We start from the raw sequence: 20433 nt of genomic DNA, 5'->3' as shown, positions 1-20433 counted from the left end.
GATGCAGCAGCGGCAACATACAGGGGGGTCCCTCTGTGGTTGCGGGAGGTGCGGCGCGGCCCTCCCCAAACAAGCGTCAGTCTGCACACTGCACCGCCATCAGGCGTGCAGAGCCGCGCGGTAGGGACTGCATAGGACCGGGGGCGCCGGTCAGCAGCGCCATATCTGCACTCCGGGCGCCATCTTGAAAGTTCGGTGCATGCCCGGGATTGCGCTGGTCTCGCGAGGCGCCGGCGGGGTTGCCGCTCGGGCGCACAGACGATCTGCGCCGGTGCCGCAGAAGCTCGACTGCGCAGGCGCCGGCGTTCGGCGCTCCTCGCCGTCGGCTGGGTGCTACTGCGCAGGCGCGGGGGAAAGAAAAAAAAAAAAAAAGAGAGCGCAGCAAAAGCGGCGGGAAAGCTTTAAATGGGAGAAGTTACATCCTCCCAGTGGCTCTGCAATATATCGGCAGGAGCCTCAAGAGCTACTACTCGCCACAGCACCAGAGCGCTATCTAGGGCGACCGCAGACCAACAGCAGTATGAGCGACCCGGCATCTCCCTTGCCAGAATCACCTCCACCTATAGCATCGCCACAGCAGCAGCAGCAGCAAAAAAGGCGACAGCAGAAAGACCAGGACACCAGCAAAGAACGCCAAAGGTCCCAACACAGTAAGGGGTCCAGTACGGCGTCGGGGAAAAAGCCAGAGGCGGAGAATCCCCAACCGGTATTTAGGGGTCCTGGAGGTGGTAAGTTGATCTTCGTGAAAGTCAGAGACAGTAAGATTATTATTTGTCTCTTTTAGGGAGGAAAAGCGTAGGTAAAACAAAGCATAAAATCTGTGCCATCTGTAGAGAAGATCTTCCACCTGCCTGGGAGAAGAGGCTATGTAATACTTGCATACAGCAGACAGTATCCGAAAGCCTGCCTGGGTTTGCAACCGATCTAAAAAACCTGATTAAGGAGCAAGTGGAAGACACCTTCAGATCCCTTAAAAGGGGAAAAAAACGGAGAAGGACCAGAGACAGGTCTCCGTCTCCGGTCTCAAAATCTGACAGCGGTAGTGCGAGTTCAGTATCCTCCGACTCGTCCTCCTCATCTGCATCATCCACTTCTTCTTCAGGGGGGCACAACTGTTTCTCACTAGAGGACACCGATGGCCTCATAAAAGCAGTGAGAAGTACTATGGGGTTAGTAGACCCCCACCCTAAAAAATCGGTACAAGACATCATGTTTGGGGGCCTAGAACAAAAAAAGAGAAGAGCTTTTCCACTTAATGATGCAATTGCAGCTTTAATTAAAAAAGAATGGAAAAAACCCATGAAAAAGTCTCTTTTAAATCCAAAAAGGAAATACCCCTTCAAGGATGAATCCTGCTCCTTTTGGGAGAAAGCCCCCAAATTAGATGTAGCAATAGCTAAAGCGTCAAAAAAATTCGCTCTCCCGTTTGAAGACATGGGGGTTCTAAAAGACCCTATGGACAAGAAGGCGGACGCCTTCCTCAAAGGCTCTTGGGAGGCAGCGGGAGGAGGCCTAAAACCTGCAGTAGCAGCTGCATGTACATCTCGTTCCCTAATGATCTGGCTGAATCAGCTAGAGGGTCAATTAAAGGGGAAGACTTCCCGAGACTCGATACTGAATACTTTACCAGTAATGGGGGGGGCTGCGGCTTTCCTGGCCGACGCCTCGGCCGACTCAATCAGATTGGCCGCTAGGTCAGCAGTGTTTGCGAACGCGGCCAGGCGCGCCCTCTGGCTTAAGAACTGGCCAGGCAACCTCCAAACAAAAACAAAACTGTGTACCATCCCCTGCGAAGGAGAATTTTTGTTCGGTTCTACCTTAGACGACATTTTGGAAAAAGCAGGGGACAAGAAAAAGTCCTTTTCTTTCTCTGGGTCTCCCCTCTTACCGGAAGCCCTTTCGGAACAAGAGGTTTTTCCGCAAAAACCCGAGGAGAGGCCAAGGAAAGTGGGAGGATAAGAGAAACAAAAATAAGGGGTTTATCTTTAACAAAAACCCCAACGATAACAAGAAACCTTCACAATGAAGGTTCGCCCCAGGTGGGAGGGCGATTATCTCTCTTTCTCCCAGCCTGGGAAAGGATTACCTCCAGTCAATGGATACTGAACATCATAGAATCAGGACTGAGGTTAACATTCAAAAGATGCCCTCGTCCCTCTTTTACGATGACATCTACAAGAAGAGCAGCTGGCACTAGAAAAAGAGGTCATCGGGTTAGTAAAAAAGAGAGTACTCCTGGAGGTTCCCCCTCAAGAAAGAGGACAAGGGTACTATTCCCCTCTATTTTTGAGGAAAAAAACAGACGGTTCCTTTAGGACCATTATAAATCTGAAAAACCTAAACGATTACCTAGAGGTTCAGGCATTCAAGATGGAAACGATAAAATAATCTATCAAAATGCTGTTTCCTCAATGCTTCATGGTGGTCCTAGACCTAAAGGACGCATATTATCACGTCCCAATACACAAAGATCACCAAAGATTCCTCAGGATGGCGGTTCACATCAGAGGAGTCCTAAGTCACTTCCAGTTCTCAGCTCTGCCTTTTGGTCTAGCCATAGCCCCGAGGATTTTCACAAAACTGATCGCGGAGGTAATGGCTCACCTCAGGGAAGAAAATACCTTGATTGTACCATATCTGGATGATTTCTTGGTGATAGGCTCCTCCCCGCAGCATTGCGAGAATCAACTGGCAACAGTGATTCATTCCCTAAAGGAATTGGGTTGGCTAATAAACATAGAAAAATCCAGACTAATACCTTCTCAGGTCTAGGAGTACCTAGGTCTCACTCTAGACTCCAAAAAAATGGAATGTCGGCTCCCGGAGAACAAAATACAGAAACTAAAAAGTTTAGTATCAAGAGTTCAATCTCTCCCCTCCATAACACTCCGTCAGGGTATGTCCCTCCTAGGCTCCATGACCTCTTGCATCCCCGCGGTCCAGTGGGCCCAATTACATTCAAGAGATCTCCAATGGCAGATATTATCAGAACAAACCCATCTAGGAGGGCATTTAGACGGGCGGTTAACTCTATCTCCTCGTACCAATCACTCTCTGACATGGTGGAAATCGCAGGAAAATCTTTCCCAGGGGGTCCCATGGGTAATTCAGATCTCAAAGGTCCTGACTACGGACGCAAGCCCCTCAGGGTGGGGGGCTCATCTGGTAGCCTAGGGCATCTGGTCTCCGTCTCTAGCAAACAAATCCTCCAACATGAAGGAACTTCTTGCGGTCAAATTTGCCCTTCAGGAATTCTTGGGGGTCCTTCACTCTCATCACGTAAGAGTGATGTCGGACAACCGGGTGGTAGTATCTTACCTAAATCACCAGGGGGGCACCCGTTCCAAAAATCTAATGGAAGTGACCAACTCAATCCTACAAATAGCCGAGAGCAACCTCCTATCCCTAACAAGCCTACACATAAAGGGAGTAGACAATTACAAAGCAGACTTCCTCAGTCGGTCCAGCCTAAAACAGGGAGAATGGAAACTAAATCAGGCAATATTTACCCAGATCACAGAAAAATGGGGGGTTCCCAAAATAGATCTCTTTGCGAGCCATCTAAACAAAAAAGTAGCCTCCTTTTGCTCCCTATCTCCTCTGGGGAACCCAGTAGTTGTGGACGCTTTCCTGATGTCTTGGGGTCACCATCTGGTCTACGCCTTTCCTCCTCTTATTCTGATTCCAGCAGTGCTGAGGAAGATTCGGGAGGACGGGGCGCTGGTCATCTTAATTGCCCCGTTCTGGCCGAAGAGACCTTGGTTCTCATGGATGAGGAAGATGTCAATATCCGACCCTTGGGTATTACCAGACCTCCAGGATCTATTGTCACAGGGCCCAGTCTGTCATCCGCAGGTCAGGAACTTGCACTTGACAGCCTGGCTCTTGAAAGGAAACTATTAGAAAACAGGGGGTTCTCCCCGGGGCTAATTTCAACTTTATTACAAAGTAGGAAGCCGGTTACAACGAAACAGTACGGCAAGATATGGAAAAAGTTTCTGTCTTCATCAGGTGCAAAAATAGGGAAAGAAATTCCCCTTAATTCCATATTAGAGTTCCTACAAAACGGGTTGGAGATGGGGTTAGCCACTAGTACCCTGAAAGTTCACGTGGCGGCATTAGGAGCCCTATTCAATTTTGACTTAGCTTCAAACAGGTGGGTCTCTAGATTCATCAGAGCAGCAGGAAGATCAAGGCCTCTTCCGGTAAAAGTCGTTCCTCAATGGGACTTAAACTTGGTCCTTAAAGCCCTGACTAGTCCACCATTTGAACCATTACACGAAACTTCAATATAAAACCTATCTCTCAAAACCGCTCTGTTAGTCGCCCTCACTTCTGCCCGTAGGGTCAGCGACTTACAGGCTCTCTCAGCTAACCCTCCTTACACACAAATTCTAGAGGATAGGGTCATTTTAAAAACAGACCCAGCATATCTCCCGAAAGTGGCTTCAAAATTTCACAGGTCTCAAGAGATATCTCTCCCCTCCTTCTGTCCCAACCCTATAAATAAGAAGGAACAAACATTACATACACTAGATGTAAGAAGATGTCTCTTACGTTACCTAGAAGTCACTAGAGAGAGTAGGGAGGATCCCTCTCTGTTTGTGTGTTTCCAGGGTCCCCGAAAGGGGAAAAAAGCATCGAAAGCCACCATAGCAAGATGGATCACGGACGCCATCAGTCTTTCATACTCGGCAAGTGGGATGTCCGTTCCCGGGGAGGTTAAGGCTCACTCGACAAGGGCAGTGGCATCTTCCTGGGCGGAGAAGGCCGGAGCTTCTATCGACCAGATATGTAGAGCTGCTACCTGGTCCTCACCATCCACATTCTATAAGCACTATAGATTGGACCTAATCTCCTCTTCAGACCTTACCTTCGGTAAAAGGGTTCTGGAAGCGGTGGTCCCTCCCTGAATGTACTATCTATGCAATTCTCTCCGTGGTGCCGTCATGGGCGATCAGAGAAAAATATAGTTCTTACCGATAACGGTATTTCTCTGAGCCTACCTGGTCCTCACCATCTACCTTCTTTAGGCACTACAGACTGAATCTGTCTTCCACTGCTGACTTAACCTTTGGTAGAAGGGTGCTGCAAGCGGTGGTCCCTCTCTAAGGTGTTTCAGTTCTCCAAAAATCTCAGGTGTGCTGTCATGAGTGAAGAGAAAACACCAAGGTTACTTACAAGTAGCCAGTTTATCCAGAACCCATGACAGCATCCATATATTTCCCACCTGCCACATCATACAGGTGTGCACTATAGTTTGGGTGTTTTATGATGTGATGTTGGTTATGTGTGTAAATTAACCTGGAAGTCCTCATGCTCTGTAACCCAACTGATGTTTGGGAGAGGTACTGACCTTTTATTTCAGTAGGTTACCTGTCCTTGCTGGCTACCGGTTAAGTAATCTTGATATTTCAACATCATTTTCTGTTTATAGTGCATAGTTTATTTCTCATTGTTGAGGTGGTTTCTAGAATTCCTTGGCCCGGATGAGCAGTTGTTCGACAGATCACATTGGTGCACCACTGAGATCCAGATGGAATAACAAAAGCTTTTGTGACAAAATGGCAACTGGACGAGCAAACAGGAATAGCAAACTCTGATGAAGAAGAGTTTAGAAAACTGCAACAGGCATGAACGAGTTGTAGGCTACAGGGAAGCAGAGGAAACGTCATTATAAGGAATTTGTAGAGCAAAGCAGAGTTACAGAACGATCTAGAAAAGTTGAGTTGTGTCACAATGTCTAATACGGAGCTAGCAATGAAACGGCAGAATTGCCTCCACGATATAGCAGGGCTGAGCCTGTAACACGGCCATGGTGGAGCTGAAAAACAGTATAGCTGAGTGCCCAGCGAAGTAGCAGAGTTGGGTTTGCCATTAGGTTCAAGGATTTGGCTGCCTTTGCGTACCTTTGAGGATAAATACCCAGTTGGGGTGGTGCCACCTGGGCAACCCTATAAGGCTTAGAAGCATGATCTCTGAGATTTGTGCCGGATTTCCATTGTATTTATTTATCTTATATAGCGCCATCATATTCCGCAGCTCTTTGGTAACGATGGTGACGTGTCCACTCCAGAGGACGCGTCTTGTGGAGAGCAGAAACGTCACCAGCATTACCATGTGTAGTAACACACATAAGGTAATACTTACCTTTATTGATTTATTCATCTGTGATTGGCCACCTGATACATAAATATGAGCTCTTTCCATTCAATCTGTGCTCTCTTGCAAAAGGCGAAACACACGTTGGGCATGTGGCAGTAACTGGGGTGTATATCTACCTATTTCCCTATTACTTTAAGCTCTTTTTTTCCATGTGACATCTTGTGAGGTTTAGATATCTCAGGCTGTTTCTGGTATCTTGCGCCAAGCACTTTTTTGTATCTGTCAACTAGTCACTTGATGCTATATGGTTCATACCTCCTAGTGTATGGCAACCTGTTCAGTAATTATGAAGCACCACACTTGTTGTATGCAATATTTCCAGATATAGTGCTAAACCATTACAATCTATTGGACATGCTGGTCAGCAATTAAACTGTATTCTTTCTTTACTATCTCAATCTGTAATTATAAATATATACAATTGTCCATAGTCCAGTATGTATGTATTTATGTATTATTTTCTTTCTTCTGTAGTTGAGGGATCTATATAGATAGATAGATAGTATGTGTGTGTGTGTGTATATATATATATTGTATCTATGTGATATGCCCCTGATCTGCACAACTTTGGTTGAGGAATTTTTTTTCCATTATTTCTTTTTCTCTATGTAATTTTAATAAAATGTTGTATAACAGTGGACATGCAATACCTACCCATTTGTTTGTCACTTGTAAGGTATTGCAGAATATGTATAAAGATTATATTTGTGTCGTAAATGATTATACGAACTGTTCACTGCTACTCCTTTTCCTTTCACAAATGATCCTCCGTATTTCTGTCTTTATATTACCTGTTCTGTTAAATGCCCTCATACTTTTTTGCTGTTATTTATGCTCTTTGGTCAGCACAGCAGGCACAGCAAATGTTTCCCTTCTAGTATGCCGCTGATAAACTTCTACTATGCAGACCTGTGCTCTGATCAGCAGGCGTGAAACAAGTGTGCTCCGCAATCCTTAGGTAGGCTGCAGATTGATTCCTTGCAGGCCTGGACAGCTGGAAAACCTGCTTCCTGTGCCAATTTCAGACGGGATATAGAGCTTTCTTTCAAAAGATGTTGTTTGGCTCTTGTAACCATTCAGGGAGCAATTTTAGCGTCTCTATTAATTGTGCCAAGATGTTTGAAAAGCTGTTTAATAATTAAGGGAAATAAATACTTGCATGCCAGAGCTACTAAAGATGCCCATTCACAGCCAGCTTAGTGTATTGACTTGTAAAAAAGCATTTAGCTTACTTTTGATTAAGATAGCTAAAATTGCTCATTTACAGTGGGAGCACATACTGGAAGATGTCTGGCTGAAGAAAAAATCTTGTAACAATGGACTGGAAAGATTTAAGAAGAAAAAACACAAATTCCTCAAGGCCTTAATTAAATATTGTTGTTTTATCAGAAATTTGCATAGATCCTATTTCCATCTAATTATTAGCATATTGTTATATTTTCTCGTTTCAAAATATATTTTATATTTCTAAACACCGGATTATACGTTCTGTCAGTCTGTGACATTTTTAGTAGCTTCATAGGATACCATCTGTCATCCAAGTTCTGGTATAACCCATGTAATCAGAACTACGATGAGGCAATTCTGGTGGGACGAACGCACGAAGTAGTGGTGTAATGTCACATTTTGTCAGTGCCTGGGAGACAGACCTTGCTTGCAGTAAAGTTTTGGGAATTTTACTAATAAAACATCATTTGTGTCGTTCTATGATATTGCCAATTATAGAAAGATATTTCCAAGAATACTGGTAACGTGTAGTAATTTTATGTCAACTTGTCACTAACATGGCGTACGCTCTCCCTAATTGACCACACATTTACTCGCCTACTGCAGACTAATTGTTACTGTTTAGCAAATAAATGTATATAATGCTTGTATATATAATCATATATATTTCTTTTAATAATATATGTATGTGTATCCACTTTGATTCAAAAATTATATATATATATATATATATATACATATATATATATATATATATATATATATATATATATATATATATATATATATACAGTACAGACCAAAAGTTTGGACACACCTTCTCATTTAAAGATTTTTCTGTATTTTCATGACTATAAAAATTGTACATTCACACTGAAGGCATCAAAACTATGAATTAACACATGTGGAATTATATACTTAACAAAAAAGTGTGAAACAACTGAAATTATGTCTTATATTCCAGGTTCTTCAAAGTAGCCACCTTTTGCTTTGATGAGTGCTTTGCACACTCTTGGCATTCTCTTGATGAGTTTCAAGAGGTAGTCACCGGGAATGGTCTTCCAACAATCTTAAAGGAGTTCCCAGAGATGCTTAGCACTTGTTGGCCCTTTTGCCTTCACAATGGGGTCCAGCTCACCCCAAACCATCTCGATTGGGTTCAGGTCTGGTGACTGTGGAGGCCAGGTCATCTGGCGTAGCACCCCATCACTCTCCTTCTTGGTCAAATACCCCTTACACAGGCTGGAGGTGTGTTGGGTGTCATTGTCCTGTTGAAAAATAAATGATGGTCCAACTAAACGCAAACCTGATGGAATAGCATGTTGCCTGACCTTATTTTTCAACAGGACAATGACCCCAAATCATACATGCACAGTGGGTACGGAGGGCATTCAGACCCCTTTAAATTTTCACTCTTTATTTCATTGCAGTCATGTGGTAAATTCAAAAAAGTTCATTTTTTCACATTAATGTACAGTCTGCACCCCATCTTTACTGAAAAAAAAGCAGAAATGTAGAATTTTTTGCAAATTTCTTAAAGAAAAACTGAAATATCACACGGTCATAAGTATTCAGATCCTGTGCTCAGACACTCATATTTAGGTCTCATGCTGTCCATTTCCCAGCAAACGTGCTGGGAAAAGGTGTTGTTCACCATGCTCGGGTGCTGAGTGTCTTCGTTGTGCTCTAATAATATGTTGGAGTCCCCGCAATTGCATGTCTCGTGGCTGTTCGACAGCCGCAGCGCATACAGGGATTGTCTGTGTAAGAGCCACAAGACATGCAGCCACGGGGACTCGAACATATTATTAGAGCACGCCGAAGTCACTCAGCACCCGAGCATGTACTGATATCCCAGCACGTTTGCTGATCACAAATAACAAAAATAAGTGATTTTTTAAAAATATTTTTTATTGTGTTCAAACAGTAAAATAAATAAAACAATCTGTAAATATATATATTTGGTATTCTTGTTATCTTACTATCTCACTTTAGAAGTCTCACGTCATTGCAGTGGTAAACCTTGAGAAATGAAATCCAAAAAACTTAACTTCCAAAAGTTTCAAAACTGTTGTGGTGCTTTTTTCTTTTCACCCTATAAAAAATGAATACAAAATGTATCCTAAAGAGGATAAATGGGATACTTCCATTGAAAAGTAACAATCGGGTAATGCTTGAACTGAGCATGTTCACATTGGTACTTTATTATGTTGAAGATTGAAACCTTAGTGTAAATACTATAATTTGCTTACAAAAGCGATCTATTATACCATTAAGCAAACGTAATGTTCTACTTGTTTGTTTTCTTTTCCACTTTATAGGCTGACAAAGAGTTTGTATGGTCGCTATGGAAGCGCCTTCAAGTATCCAATCCAGATGTAACACAAGCCATTGCATTGGTGGTTGACAGGTAAGATTCTGACTTTTTGCTAAATGTTTTGACCCTAAACGGGAATGTAAGGTGAATGCATTTCTCCCATTGTTTTTTTGTTGAAGATCCAAAAGAGTCATTTAGATTAGGGTGCTGTCAGCAAAAGTGTCCCTACTAAATCCTATTTGTGTGACGGACCATCTTCATACAGCTGCTATTGCAACCATTTCCTGCTCACAGAAGATTAAAGGGAATCTGTCAGCAGGTTTTTGCTGCCTCATCTGAGAGCAGACTAATATAGGCAAAGAGAATCTGATTCCAGCAATGTAGCACTTGTATTTCTAGTTGCCGTTCTGATACAATCAGCTTTTAGGTTTAGCAATGAAGCAGGGCTGAGACAGCAAACCCCTCCCACACCAGCTTCTCCATGTGCAAACTAAAGTCCATAGACAGAGAGGTGCTTAGTTGCTGGACTAGTCCAGCAATGTTAATTTTTTAATGATAAATCCTTCTCAGTAAATACGAGCGCGCACTTTGACAAGTGACACATCCCTGAATTGGGTGTCTCAGCCTCTATCTCCTGCTGTCTTCAAATTACATAGAAAAAATCTGCTGACAGATTCCCTTTAACAATGCCAGTGCAGGGCACATTGCCTAACTAAAGGCAATCTGTCAACAGTTTTTTTTTTTATATGTAATCTGAAAGCAGCATGCTGTAGGCGCTTGGACCTTGATTCCAGTGATGTCACTTACTGAGCTGCTAGTTGTAGCTTTCATAAAATCAGTGTTTTATCAACAGAAGATTATTACTATTCATCTGCTTTATGTAACCATACCCTCTTCAATTACGAACTAATCAGTGGTCTTGTTTTGAGAGACACGGCACTCTTAGGCTGTAGAGCTGTAGGTGCTCAAGTCATGTATCCAACCCATCAAAATATAAGAACAAACCTGGCACTCAGTATGTGAAAATATAGAGTTCCTTTTATTGTGCATCCAGACAAAAAAATCTTGAAGTTGAACATTTTCAGTTCGTTATAGGATTTTCATCAGAACATTCTTTAACAAGAACTGGATGTGAAGGTACACTTTATATAAACAAAAGAGGGTCAGTGTGTATTTGAGTTATTTTTTTACGTTTTGAGATTATTCTTGTTCTTGGAAACAGACAGCACTTAAACTCCACTGCTGGTGCTTGGGCTAAACAGCTTGGCTCCAGGGTGCATTTTATTATTAGGAAGCCATGTACGTATATGGAGACGAAAATAATGATGTAAGTCAATATCAAAATGTTTATTAGGTAGGAAAGGTATTGCTGCTATGCATGAATGCTCAGTTTCACCATGCACGGAGCCAATATTATCAAATGCCAGTATGACTGCTCTTCCACTGGAAAAACTGTTTAGCCTTTGCTAGCGTAATGTTTAGACTAAGGGCCTGACTCATGAAGACTAGCATTTTGTAAGCCAGTCTTGATGTACCGTTCTCTGGCCCAAGATGTGCCAAATTCACTAAGAGACGTGCGCATCATAATGAATTTGGCACATATTTCATGGACTGGAGTACATTTCTGTCTTAATTTATGCCATTGGGCAATGGGCAGCACGGTGGTGCAGTGGTTAGCACAGCAGCCTTGCAGCGCTGGAGTCCTGGGTTCAAACCCCACCAAGGACAACATCTGTAAGGAGTCTGTATGTTCTCCCCGTGTTTGCGTGGGTTTCCTCCGGGTTCTCCAGTTTCCTCCCACACTCCAAAGACATACTGATAGGGGATTTAGATTGTGAGCCCCATCGGGGACAGTGATGATAATGTCTGCAAACTGTAAAGCGCTGCGGAATATGTTAGCACTATATAAAAATAAAGATTATTATTATTATGCCACTTGTAAACTATACTGAATTTGTTGGGCTGTGCTCTTCCATGTCCTCTCTGCTAAGCTGCGGCAACATTTTAAAATTTTGGTTCGGTTGGTTTAATGGCCAAAGTCACGAAATCTTTGCACAACTACGAGTGGTGCGAAACCTGTGCAACATGTCCAACTATTTTATACCGTATTTCTGCCACAAAGTGTTTGATGAGCAGTCTAGCCTTCCATCGAAGGTACATATCGGGAGCATAGAGGCATTCAGAGGCATTCGTCTGCGTAAAAAATGTATATTCCTCGGTTTCCATTTTTTAGCTGTGGCTTAAGGTATAGATACGTTCTGTTTGCTTCTCTTTCCTGTACAAGAGGTATATGGACACATACCACCCTGACGAAGGCCAGTGCCTCTATTGTTTTTGTAAAGATGCCCTGTCTACAGAGCAGAAGAGAAGAAGCTGCTCCTTCGATGTGATTTCACCGGGAGAAGGAGAATCGCTGGCAGGAGTGGTCCATGACTGCTCTGAAACGGAAAAGATTGTCGCTGAGCACAACCATAACTTCTGGGTAGCTGCTAACTACCTGCCTTTAAGTTCTTGGCCCCATAGGGAAAAACCAAATGTCGCAGATAACCCCTTTAAGCTTCTTTATCAGACATAAAGATTGACACAAGCCTTTTAGCTGTAGAAATGTAGTAAGCTTATTGGTGTAGCAGAACTAAGTTTTGGCTTTTATGATCCTATGAACAGATTTTCTTTCATTGTGCTGCAGGTTTGCCTGCTTAACAGGGTTGTCCCCTTTCAGAAAATCCCGATCCCCGGGGCGCAATTTATTTTGGGAAAAAAGTGCTCTTTATGTACCCTTCCCAGGTCCAGCTCTGAATCTCCACCACTGATCCAACTATCTGTTGTTGTCTACAGCACTCACATGATGTCAATATTTCTGCAGCCCATAACTGAGATCTCAGAGCCACTGAGCTCAAGGATTAGCTGTCTGCAGGCATCAGACTATCAGGCATCATGAGCAGCGGTGGCGATTCAGAGCTAGACCTGGGGAGGGTGAGTAAGACAAATTTTTATTTTTAATAAATTGTGCCTGAGAAGTGAGGTTTTCTGAAAGGGGCAATCCACTGTGAGTTCTTAAAAGAGCAATTGGGTTAGGATTAAAGCAGTTCTAGCTTTTAGGCAATGTACAGTCAGATTCAATGTGCAGCCGTCAAAACGTCTTCCAGTTTTTGACTTCAAATCAGTCTTTCCTACAAGAATAAGCCATGTCCCATTATATTGTTCTTGTGAGCAGTTAGATTGAATATTCAGAAAAAAAATAGCAAAACAAGGAACGTCTTTGCTGTGCAAATGAGCAGAAGCCTTGGGGACCCTTGAAAACCTCCAGGTATTTGTCTCAAGCCATTGTAACAGTCTATAATGTACTTCCAGCTACTTGAAATACTATTGATCTTTGTAATATGCAAACAGGGTCACTTGTTTTCTTTGTTGCTTTGTGATTGTATCACAGAAATAGGTAGAGGGAAGAGCTAGGGTAAATCCACCTGGACTGATCATCTGCACAGGAGGCTTTTATGGAAGTGCTCGGCTCAGCCCTTTTCATTTTTTATCCTCATTTCAGAAATCTATGACAGTGTGAAATCTGCATTCATTTAACTTGGAAGGAAAACTTTTTTTTTTAAAGCATTTCCTTATATTAAATAGATCAAGGAAGAATCCTTACCTTTTCTATTTCTGCTAGAGCCACTAATCTTAACAGTTTTGGACTAATAGTAGTTTTCAGGCCATGGACAAAATTGGGCTTAAACATGGGAAATTCCATAACTGTCTGTCAAATAGTCCCACTTCTGGTAACGCCATTTTTTTAGCTTTTGCAGCATATGGCTAGCTTTCATTTCTGTGGCTCTGTATTAGAGATGAGCTGATCAATTTGCTATACTCCGTTCCCACGTCCAGGTCAGTGGTTCCTGGTGCCTAGATTGGAGACCCACGATTCTCTTGCTTTCTAGTGTCCCCAGGGCAGCCTTTGGATAGTCGGCACTGGCGCAACGTCATCTGTGAATTACTGACCTGGACGGTGGGCCTGAGTCCTACGTATCTATCCTCTCATCTCATATCAAACACTAGCTCTGCTTACATTTTACCTTACATACCAACATTTTTCATGTGTTTAAAGTGAACCTGTCAGCAGGTTTGGCTGATATAAGATATGGCCAGCACCTTTCAGGGCTGATATACAGCATTCTATAATACTGTATATCTGCCCCCAACCTGAACTGGAAGAAGTGAAAAATACGTTTTATTATACTGACCTGCGGGGCGGTGTGGTCCGATTGGTGTCGCTGGTCTTGGTCCAGCTCCTCCCATCTTCTTATGATCGCCGTCCTCCTGCTTTCTTCTTGTGGATGACGCATCCCTTCGTCTGCAGATCCCCACAAAAGAAGTGACATGCACTTCTTTTAAATCCGCAGCGTTTCCGCACGGATTTTTCCGCACCATCTGCACAGCTATTTTTTTTTTTCAGATTGATTTACATTGTACTGTAAATCACAGTGCAGATCTGCAGCGTTTCTGCGCGGAAAAATCCGCTGCGGATCCGCACTAAATCAGCATCGTGTGCATATAGCCTTATAGAATGCTGTATATAAGCCCTGAAAGGCGATGGCCGAATCTTATGTTGGCCAAAACTGCTGACAGGTTCTCTTTAAATATCACACAAAGTAACATTTTTCACATAAAATGGCTTTGGCTTTTTTTTATTAGGGTAGAACAGATTAACCTCTGATGTTCTGTAGATCTGAGTAAAGGCTACTGTAGTTGACCTGTTCACACCAATCCTGCGCCACGACAAAATGATGGACAAACGTTTATTTTGTGTTCTTTGTTTCTTTTTTTTTTCTGCAAAAAAAAGCTTAGTTTGCATAATACTAAAAGCTGAGATTTCAGAATTCTCATACACATTTTTTTTTTTCCTGCCTGAATTTTTTGAAATTTGCAGCATGTCACTTCTTCTCTGTTACTTTTTGCAACATTTTCTTTTTTACAGCCATAGAAAAAATGAGAGAATGTTGCAAAAAAACTCAAACGGGTTTTGCTGCGGTTTTTTTTTTTGGTGAATAAAAGTAACTTAATTAAATGTACTGTAGATAAATCACATACAGTTAGGTCCATATATATTTGGACAGAGACAACCTTTTTCTAATTTTGGTTATAGACATTACCACAATGAATTTTAAACAAAACAATTCAGATGCAGTTGAAGTTCAGACTTTCAGCTTTCATTTGAGGGTATCCACAATAAAATTGGATGAAGGGTTTAGGAGTTTCAGCTCCTTAACATGTGCCACCCTGTTTTTAAAGGGACCAAAAGTAATTGGACAATTGACTCCAAGGCTATTTCATGGGCAGGTGTGGGCAATCCCTTCATTATGTCATTCTGAATTAAGCAGATAAAAGGCCTGGAGTTGATTTGAGATGTGGTGCTTGCATTTGGAAGGTTTTGCTGTGAAGTAAACATGCGGTCAAAGGAGCTCTCCATGCAAGTGAAACAAGCCATCCTTAAGCTGCGAAAACAGAAAAAAACAAGCCGAGAAATTGCTACAATATTAGGAGTGGCAAAATCTACAGTTTGGTACATCCTGAGAAAGAAAGAAAGCACTGGTGAACTCATCACTGCAAAAAGACCTGGGCGTCCACGGAAGACAACAGTGGTGGATGATCGCAGAATAATCTCCATGGTGAGGAGAAATCCATTCACAACAGCCAACCAAGTGAACAACACCCTCCAGGAGGTAGGCGTATCAATATCCAAATCTACCATAAAGAGAAGACTGCATGAAAGTAAATACAGAGGGTTCACTGCACGGTGCAAGCCACTCATAAGCATCAAGAATAAAAAGGCTAGACTGGACTTTGCTATAAAACATCTAAAAAAGCCAGCACAGTTCTGGAAGAACATTCTTTGGACAGATGAAACCACGATCAACCTCTACCAGAATGATGGAAAGAGAAAAGTATGTTGAAGGCGTGGTACAGCTCATGATCCAAAGCATACCACATCATCTGTAAAACACAGCGGAGGCAGTGTGATGGCTTGGGCATGCATGGCTGCCAGTGGCACTGGGTCACTAGTGTTTATTGATGATGTGACACAGGACAGAAGCAGCCGAATGAATTCTGAGGTATTCAGAGCCATACTGTGCGCACAGATCCAGCCAAATGCAGCCAAACTGGTGGGTCGTCGTTTCATACTACAGATAGACAATGACCCAAAACATGAAGCCAAAGCAACCCAGGAGTTAATTAAATCAAAGAAGTGGAATATTCTTGAATGGCCAAGTCAGTCACCTGATCTCAACCAAATTGAGCATGCATTTCACTTGTTAAAGACTAAACTTCAGACAGAAAGGCCCACAAACAAACAGCAACTGAAAACACCGCAGTGAAGGCCTGGCAGAGCATCAAAAAGGAGGAAACACAGCGTCTGGTGATGTCCATCAGTTCAAGACTTCAGGCAGTCATTGCCAGCCAAGGGTTTTCAACCAAGTACTAAAAATGAACATTTTATTTAAAATTATTGAATCTGTCCAATTACTTTTGGTCCTTTTAAAAACAGGGTGGCACATGTTAAGGAGCTGAAACTCTTAAACCCTTCATCCGATTTTAATGTGGATACCCTCAAATGAAAGCTGAAAGTCTGAACTTCAACTGCATCTGAATTGTTTTGTTTAAAATTCATTGCGGTAATGTCTATAACCAAAACTAGAAAAATGTTGTCTCTGTCCAAATATATATGGACCTAACTGTATGTAATCCGCACCAAAATAAGTCGCAAAAATGCAGCAAAGCCTGCATTTTGAATTAGGCATTTTAATGGCCAAGAGAGCAGGTTTTGGCTACATGTGAACATAACCTATTACTTTTCAGGTGCTTTATATCTTTTTGTTGCTAGGTACATGTATTTTTTCTTTTTTTGGAGGGGGTGTTGTAGAGGAACTTTAATCCAAGATAAATAAAAATGTGAATCCTGCACAATATAATCTAATGGTAGTAGATAACAGGCCATGTCGGTTTCGCCTTGCATGACTTTATCAGACTGTGACTTAAAGGGAATCGGTCAGCAGGTTTTTGTTATGTAATCTCAAGACAGCATGCAGTAGGGGTTAAACACAGATTTCAGCGATGTTTCTCTTATCAAGCTCTGAGATTTTGTTTACTTGCAATGATTGTTTTAGTAGCAAGACCTTATCAATGGTGGGACACAACAGTGCGTGCATGCTAGTCCGTCTGACACGCCCCTTCCTGTGATAAGCAGCTCAAGGTCTATAGCCATCGTATATACAGAGCCTGGTGTGGGCGTGGTTAGATTTATCAGCTCTGCTTCATGCTAAAACTAAGGGTACCGTCACACAGTGCAATTTTGATCGCTACAACGGCACGATTCGTGACGTTCCAGCGATGCATTTACGATATCGCTGTGTCTGACACGCTACTGCGATCCGGATCCCCGCTGAGAATCGTACGTCGTAGCAGATCGTTTGAAACTTTCTTTCGTCGTCTAGTGTCCCGCTGTGGCGGCATGATTGCATTGTGTGACACAGGTTGTATACGATGTGCGCACAGTAACCAACGGCTTCTACAGCGCAAATACGTCATGAAATTATCGCTCCAGCGCCGTGTATTGCAACGTGTGACCGCAGTATACGACGCTGGAGCGATACTTATACGACGCTGCAACGTCACGAATCGTGCCGTCGTAGCGATGAAAATGGCACTGTGTGACGGTACCCTAAGTACTCTGATTGTGTGGGAACTGCTGCACCCAGTAAATGGAGTGTAATATTGTTATATTCAGGGTCCATTTGCCTACATTAGCTTGCTCTTGGATAAGGTAGCAAAAACCTGTTGACGGATTCCCTTTAAAGAAGTGATCCAGTACCTAAAATGTCTTTTCTAAAAATGTATCTTTACAACCTAACCACTTTTGTAATTAGCTTTATTATACAATACCCTACAGTTATCATTGTTTAGCTAATGCCTAAATGTATTTGTTTTTTTTTACTTCTCTTTCTGTGACGTTTCATTTGAGAGGTGTCGGAAACAGGACGTCACAGGAGGTTGGGGCTGCAGACTTTTCCCTGCATAGTCTGTTGCCCCTCCTGGAGCAGGAAGCAGGAAGTAATCATGGGGCACTGCAGTTTCCTGCATCACTACCCTCTGAAGATGTCCTGGATCCATGGTGATAGATGTGGGAGAGGTGAGTGCAGCACCCTCACTCTGTTTCTATCTCCGTTGCCGCAGCTTTGAACTGTGAAACAACACATCAGTGGTCGGAGATAGAAGCAGGGAGTGACACAAGCGCCGCCTCCTAATGACTAGTCATTTCTGGGTGATGCTAGAAGCTGTGGTGTCACTCACTGTTTCTATCACTTCCTTCTGATGACATCTTGTTTCACAGGAGAAGCAGAGTGCTGGCGCTGCACTCATCTCTTCCACAGCATCTATCACCATGGATGCAGAACATCTTCAGAGGCCAATGAAGAAACAAACTGTAGTAACTTACTTGAGTTCTGCCTGATGACGTCCTGTTTCAGAAGGGGCAATAGGTCCTACAGAGAATTGAGTGCCCCATCCTCCTGTAATGTCCCATTTGAGACTCCTCTCAAACGAAATGTCACAGGAAGTGAAGTAAGGAAAAAAATATTTTTAAGGATTAGATAGATGTGGAGAAGTGTAGAGTATTTCATAATAAAGCTAATTACAAAAGTGGTTAGGATGTTAAGATAGATATTTAGAAAGTACATTTTAGGTGCTGGACCAACTCTTTAATGAAGAAACTTTTGGTACCCATTACTGCTCAGTTATTTTTTTTTTTTGTGCTTTGGTCTTTATTAATTTAATAAAATGCATTCCCTTTACATAGCAAAAGATTGCAGACCAAGTATCTTCTTTTATATAGGGATTATTACTGTAATAATCTTACTGTAAAGGCTTTCTCTTTTCAGGGAAATGGTAACAAAAGAAGTTCAGAAAAAGACATTGTATAACGGCAATTGTCTATATCCCGTGAAATGTTAATATCTCGTTTCATTACAAATTCCCCTAGCATCAAACACAAGTGAAGGTTCCATGTCGGAGCGGAGCATTCTGCTGCCCGCATGTGTGCATATCTGCATATTGGAGCACAAAATATTGACATGATAATTGCAGTCAAGCCTGAGTGAGCGGCGGCCACTGGGATTTCAGCTGGTGTTGTACCAACTGGATGGCTGCTCAGGACACAGTTTGAAATTCAAGGTGCAAGTTAGCACTTTATTCAGCACAGGAAGGCATCATTTAGAATTCCTCCGGGGATGCCCTGGTGAAGCGCAGATGTTAGAGCAGTCTGTTCACAAATGCTGAGTTTTTTTCTGTTTTTTATTTTTTTTTCAAAAACACTTGAAGAGGATTATATTCCTTTATGTAAAAAAAAAATGCCAATCAGCCACAATGACAACGTGATATTTCTATTTTATGGGAGTCTTGACATTCGGCGGATTGTGCGGCTATGTATCACAGCGTTCTAATGCACTCCCTTCAGTATGCTTTTACTGTGGCGTGCACCCTGTATTAGCCAGAATAATAAAGCAGTGCTTGGGGCTGTAATTTCAACATTTGCATCAGCATAGTTTGTATGTAACAGTTCTTGACATGTGGATGGCAATTCTCCTGTAGCACACTGATAAAATGAAGTTCTATTGTTAGTTCGTCTTTTGGGGTATTTAAATTTGAAGCATAATATAGATATCATGATCTGGACAGCATTCAGTGCCTTAAACAAGTATTCATACCCTATTCACTTTTCCACATTTTTTTCACTTTACACCCACAAACTTAAAAGTGTTTTATTTGAATTTTATGTGATATACTGATATACCAACACAAAGAAAATGATACATGGTTTTCTAAATATTTTAAATTCAGAAGTCTGACATTGTCGTGTATTCATTCCCGCTGAGTCAATACTTTGTATGACCATCTTTGTCTGCAATTAATGCTGCAAGTCATTTGGGGTATGTCTCTATCAGCTTTGCACATCTAGAGGCTGAAATATTTGCTCATTTTTCTTTGCAAACTAGCTCTAGCTCAGTGAGAGTGGATGAAGAGCATCTATGAACAGCAATTTTCAAGTTTTGCCACAGACTCACAATGGGATTTAGGTCTGGACTTTGGGCCATTTAAATACATGAATATGCCTTGATGTAAACCATTCCAGTCTAGCTTTATCAATATGTTTAGGGTTGTTGTCCTGCTGGAAGGTGAACCCATGTATCAATCTCAAGTGTTTTGCAGCCTTACAGGTTTTCCTCCAGGATTGCCCTGTATTTAGCTCTATTCATCTAACCTTCAGCGCTGACAAGCTTCTATGTCCGTGTTGAAGAAAAGCATCCCCACAGGATGATGTTTCCACCACCCTGTTTGACGGTGGGGATGGTGATTTCAGGTTGATGTGCAGTGTTATTTTTCTGCCATACATAGCATTTTATATTTAGCTCAGAATGTTGTACTTTGATTTCATCTGACCAATGCACCTTCTTCCACATGCTGGCTGTTCCCCCTACATGGCTTTTTGCAAACTGAAAACAGGACATCTTATGGCTTGCTTTCTTCTTGCCACTGTTCCATAAAGGACAGATGTGTGGAGTATAATGACTAAGGGCACAGTCAGACTGCATATTACTCAAGAGAGGATCGCATCGCAGTCCTGATACTGAGCGTTGATGCTCCTGACCTGAGCATGATAGCATGCATTTCTACTCACCTGT

General features: G+C 42.3%; 1 protein-coding gene across 2 annotated transcripts in view; it reads left to right on the top strand.

Moving 5' to 3' along the window:
* The window catches only part of CNTLN (centlein), a 578743-nt gene that overhangs the window by 37820 nt on the left and 520490 nt on the right, over positions 1–20433 (top strand). For both annotated transcript variants that reach the window (XM_077249936.1, XM_077249945.1), the window contains exon 3: positions 9714–9802. In XM_077249936.1, coding sequence (XP_077106051.1) covers positions 9714–9802 — 89 coding nt within the window. The remainder of the gene's footprint in view (positions 1–9713; positions 9803–20433) is intronic.

Source organism: Ranitomeya variabilis, chromosome 1 (genome assembly GCF_051348905.1).
Source record: "Ranitomeya variabilis isolate aRanVar5 chromosome 1, aRanVar5.hap1, whole genome shotgun sequence".
Taxonomy (NCBI): Eukaryota; Metazoa; Chordata; class Amphibia; order Anura; family Dendrobatidae; genus Ranitomeya; species Ranitomeya variabilis.
The sequence above is the reverse complement of the archived record's forward strand: the minus strand, read 5'-3'. Positions and strand labels throughout refer to the sequence as shown.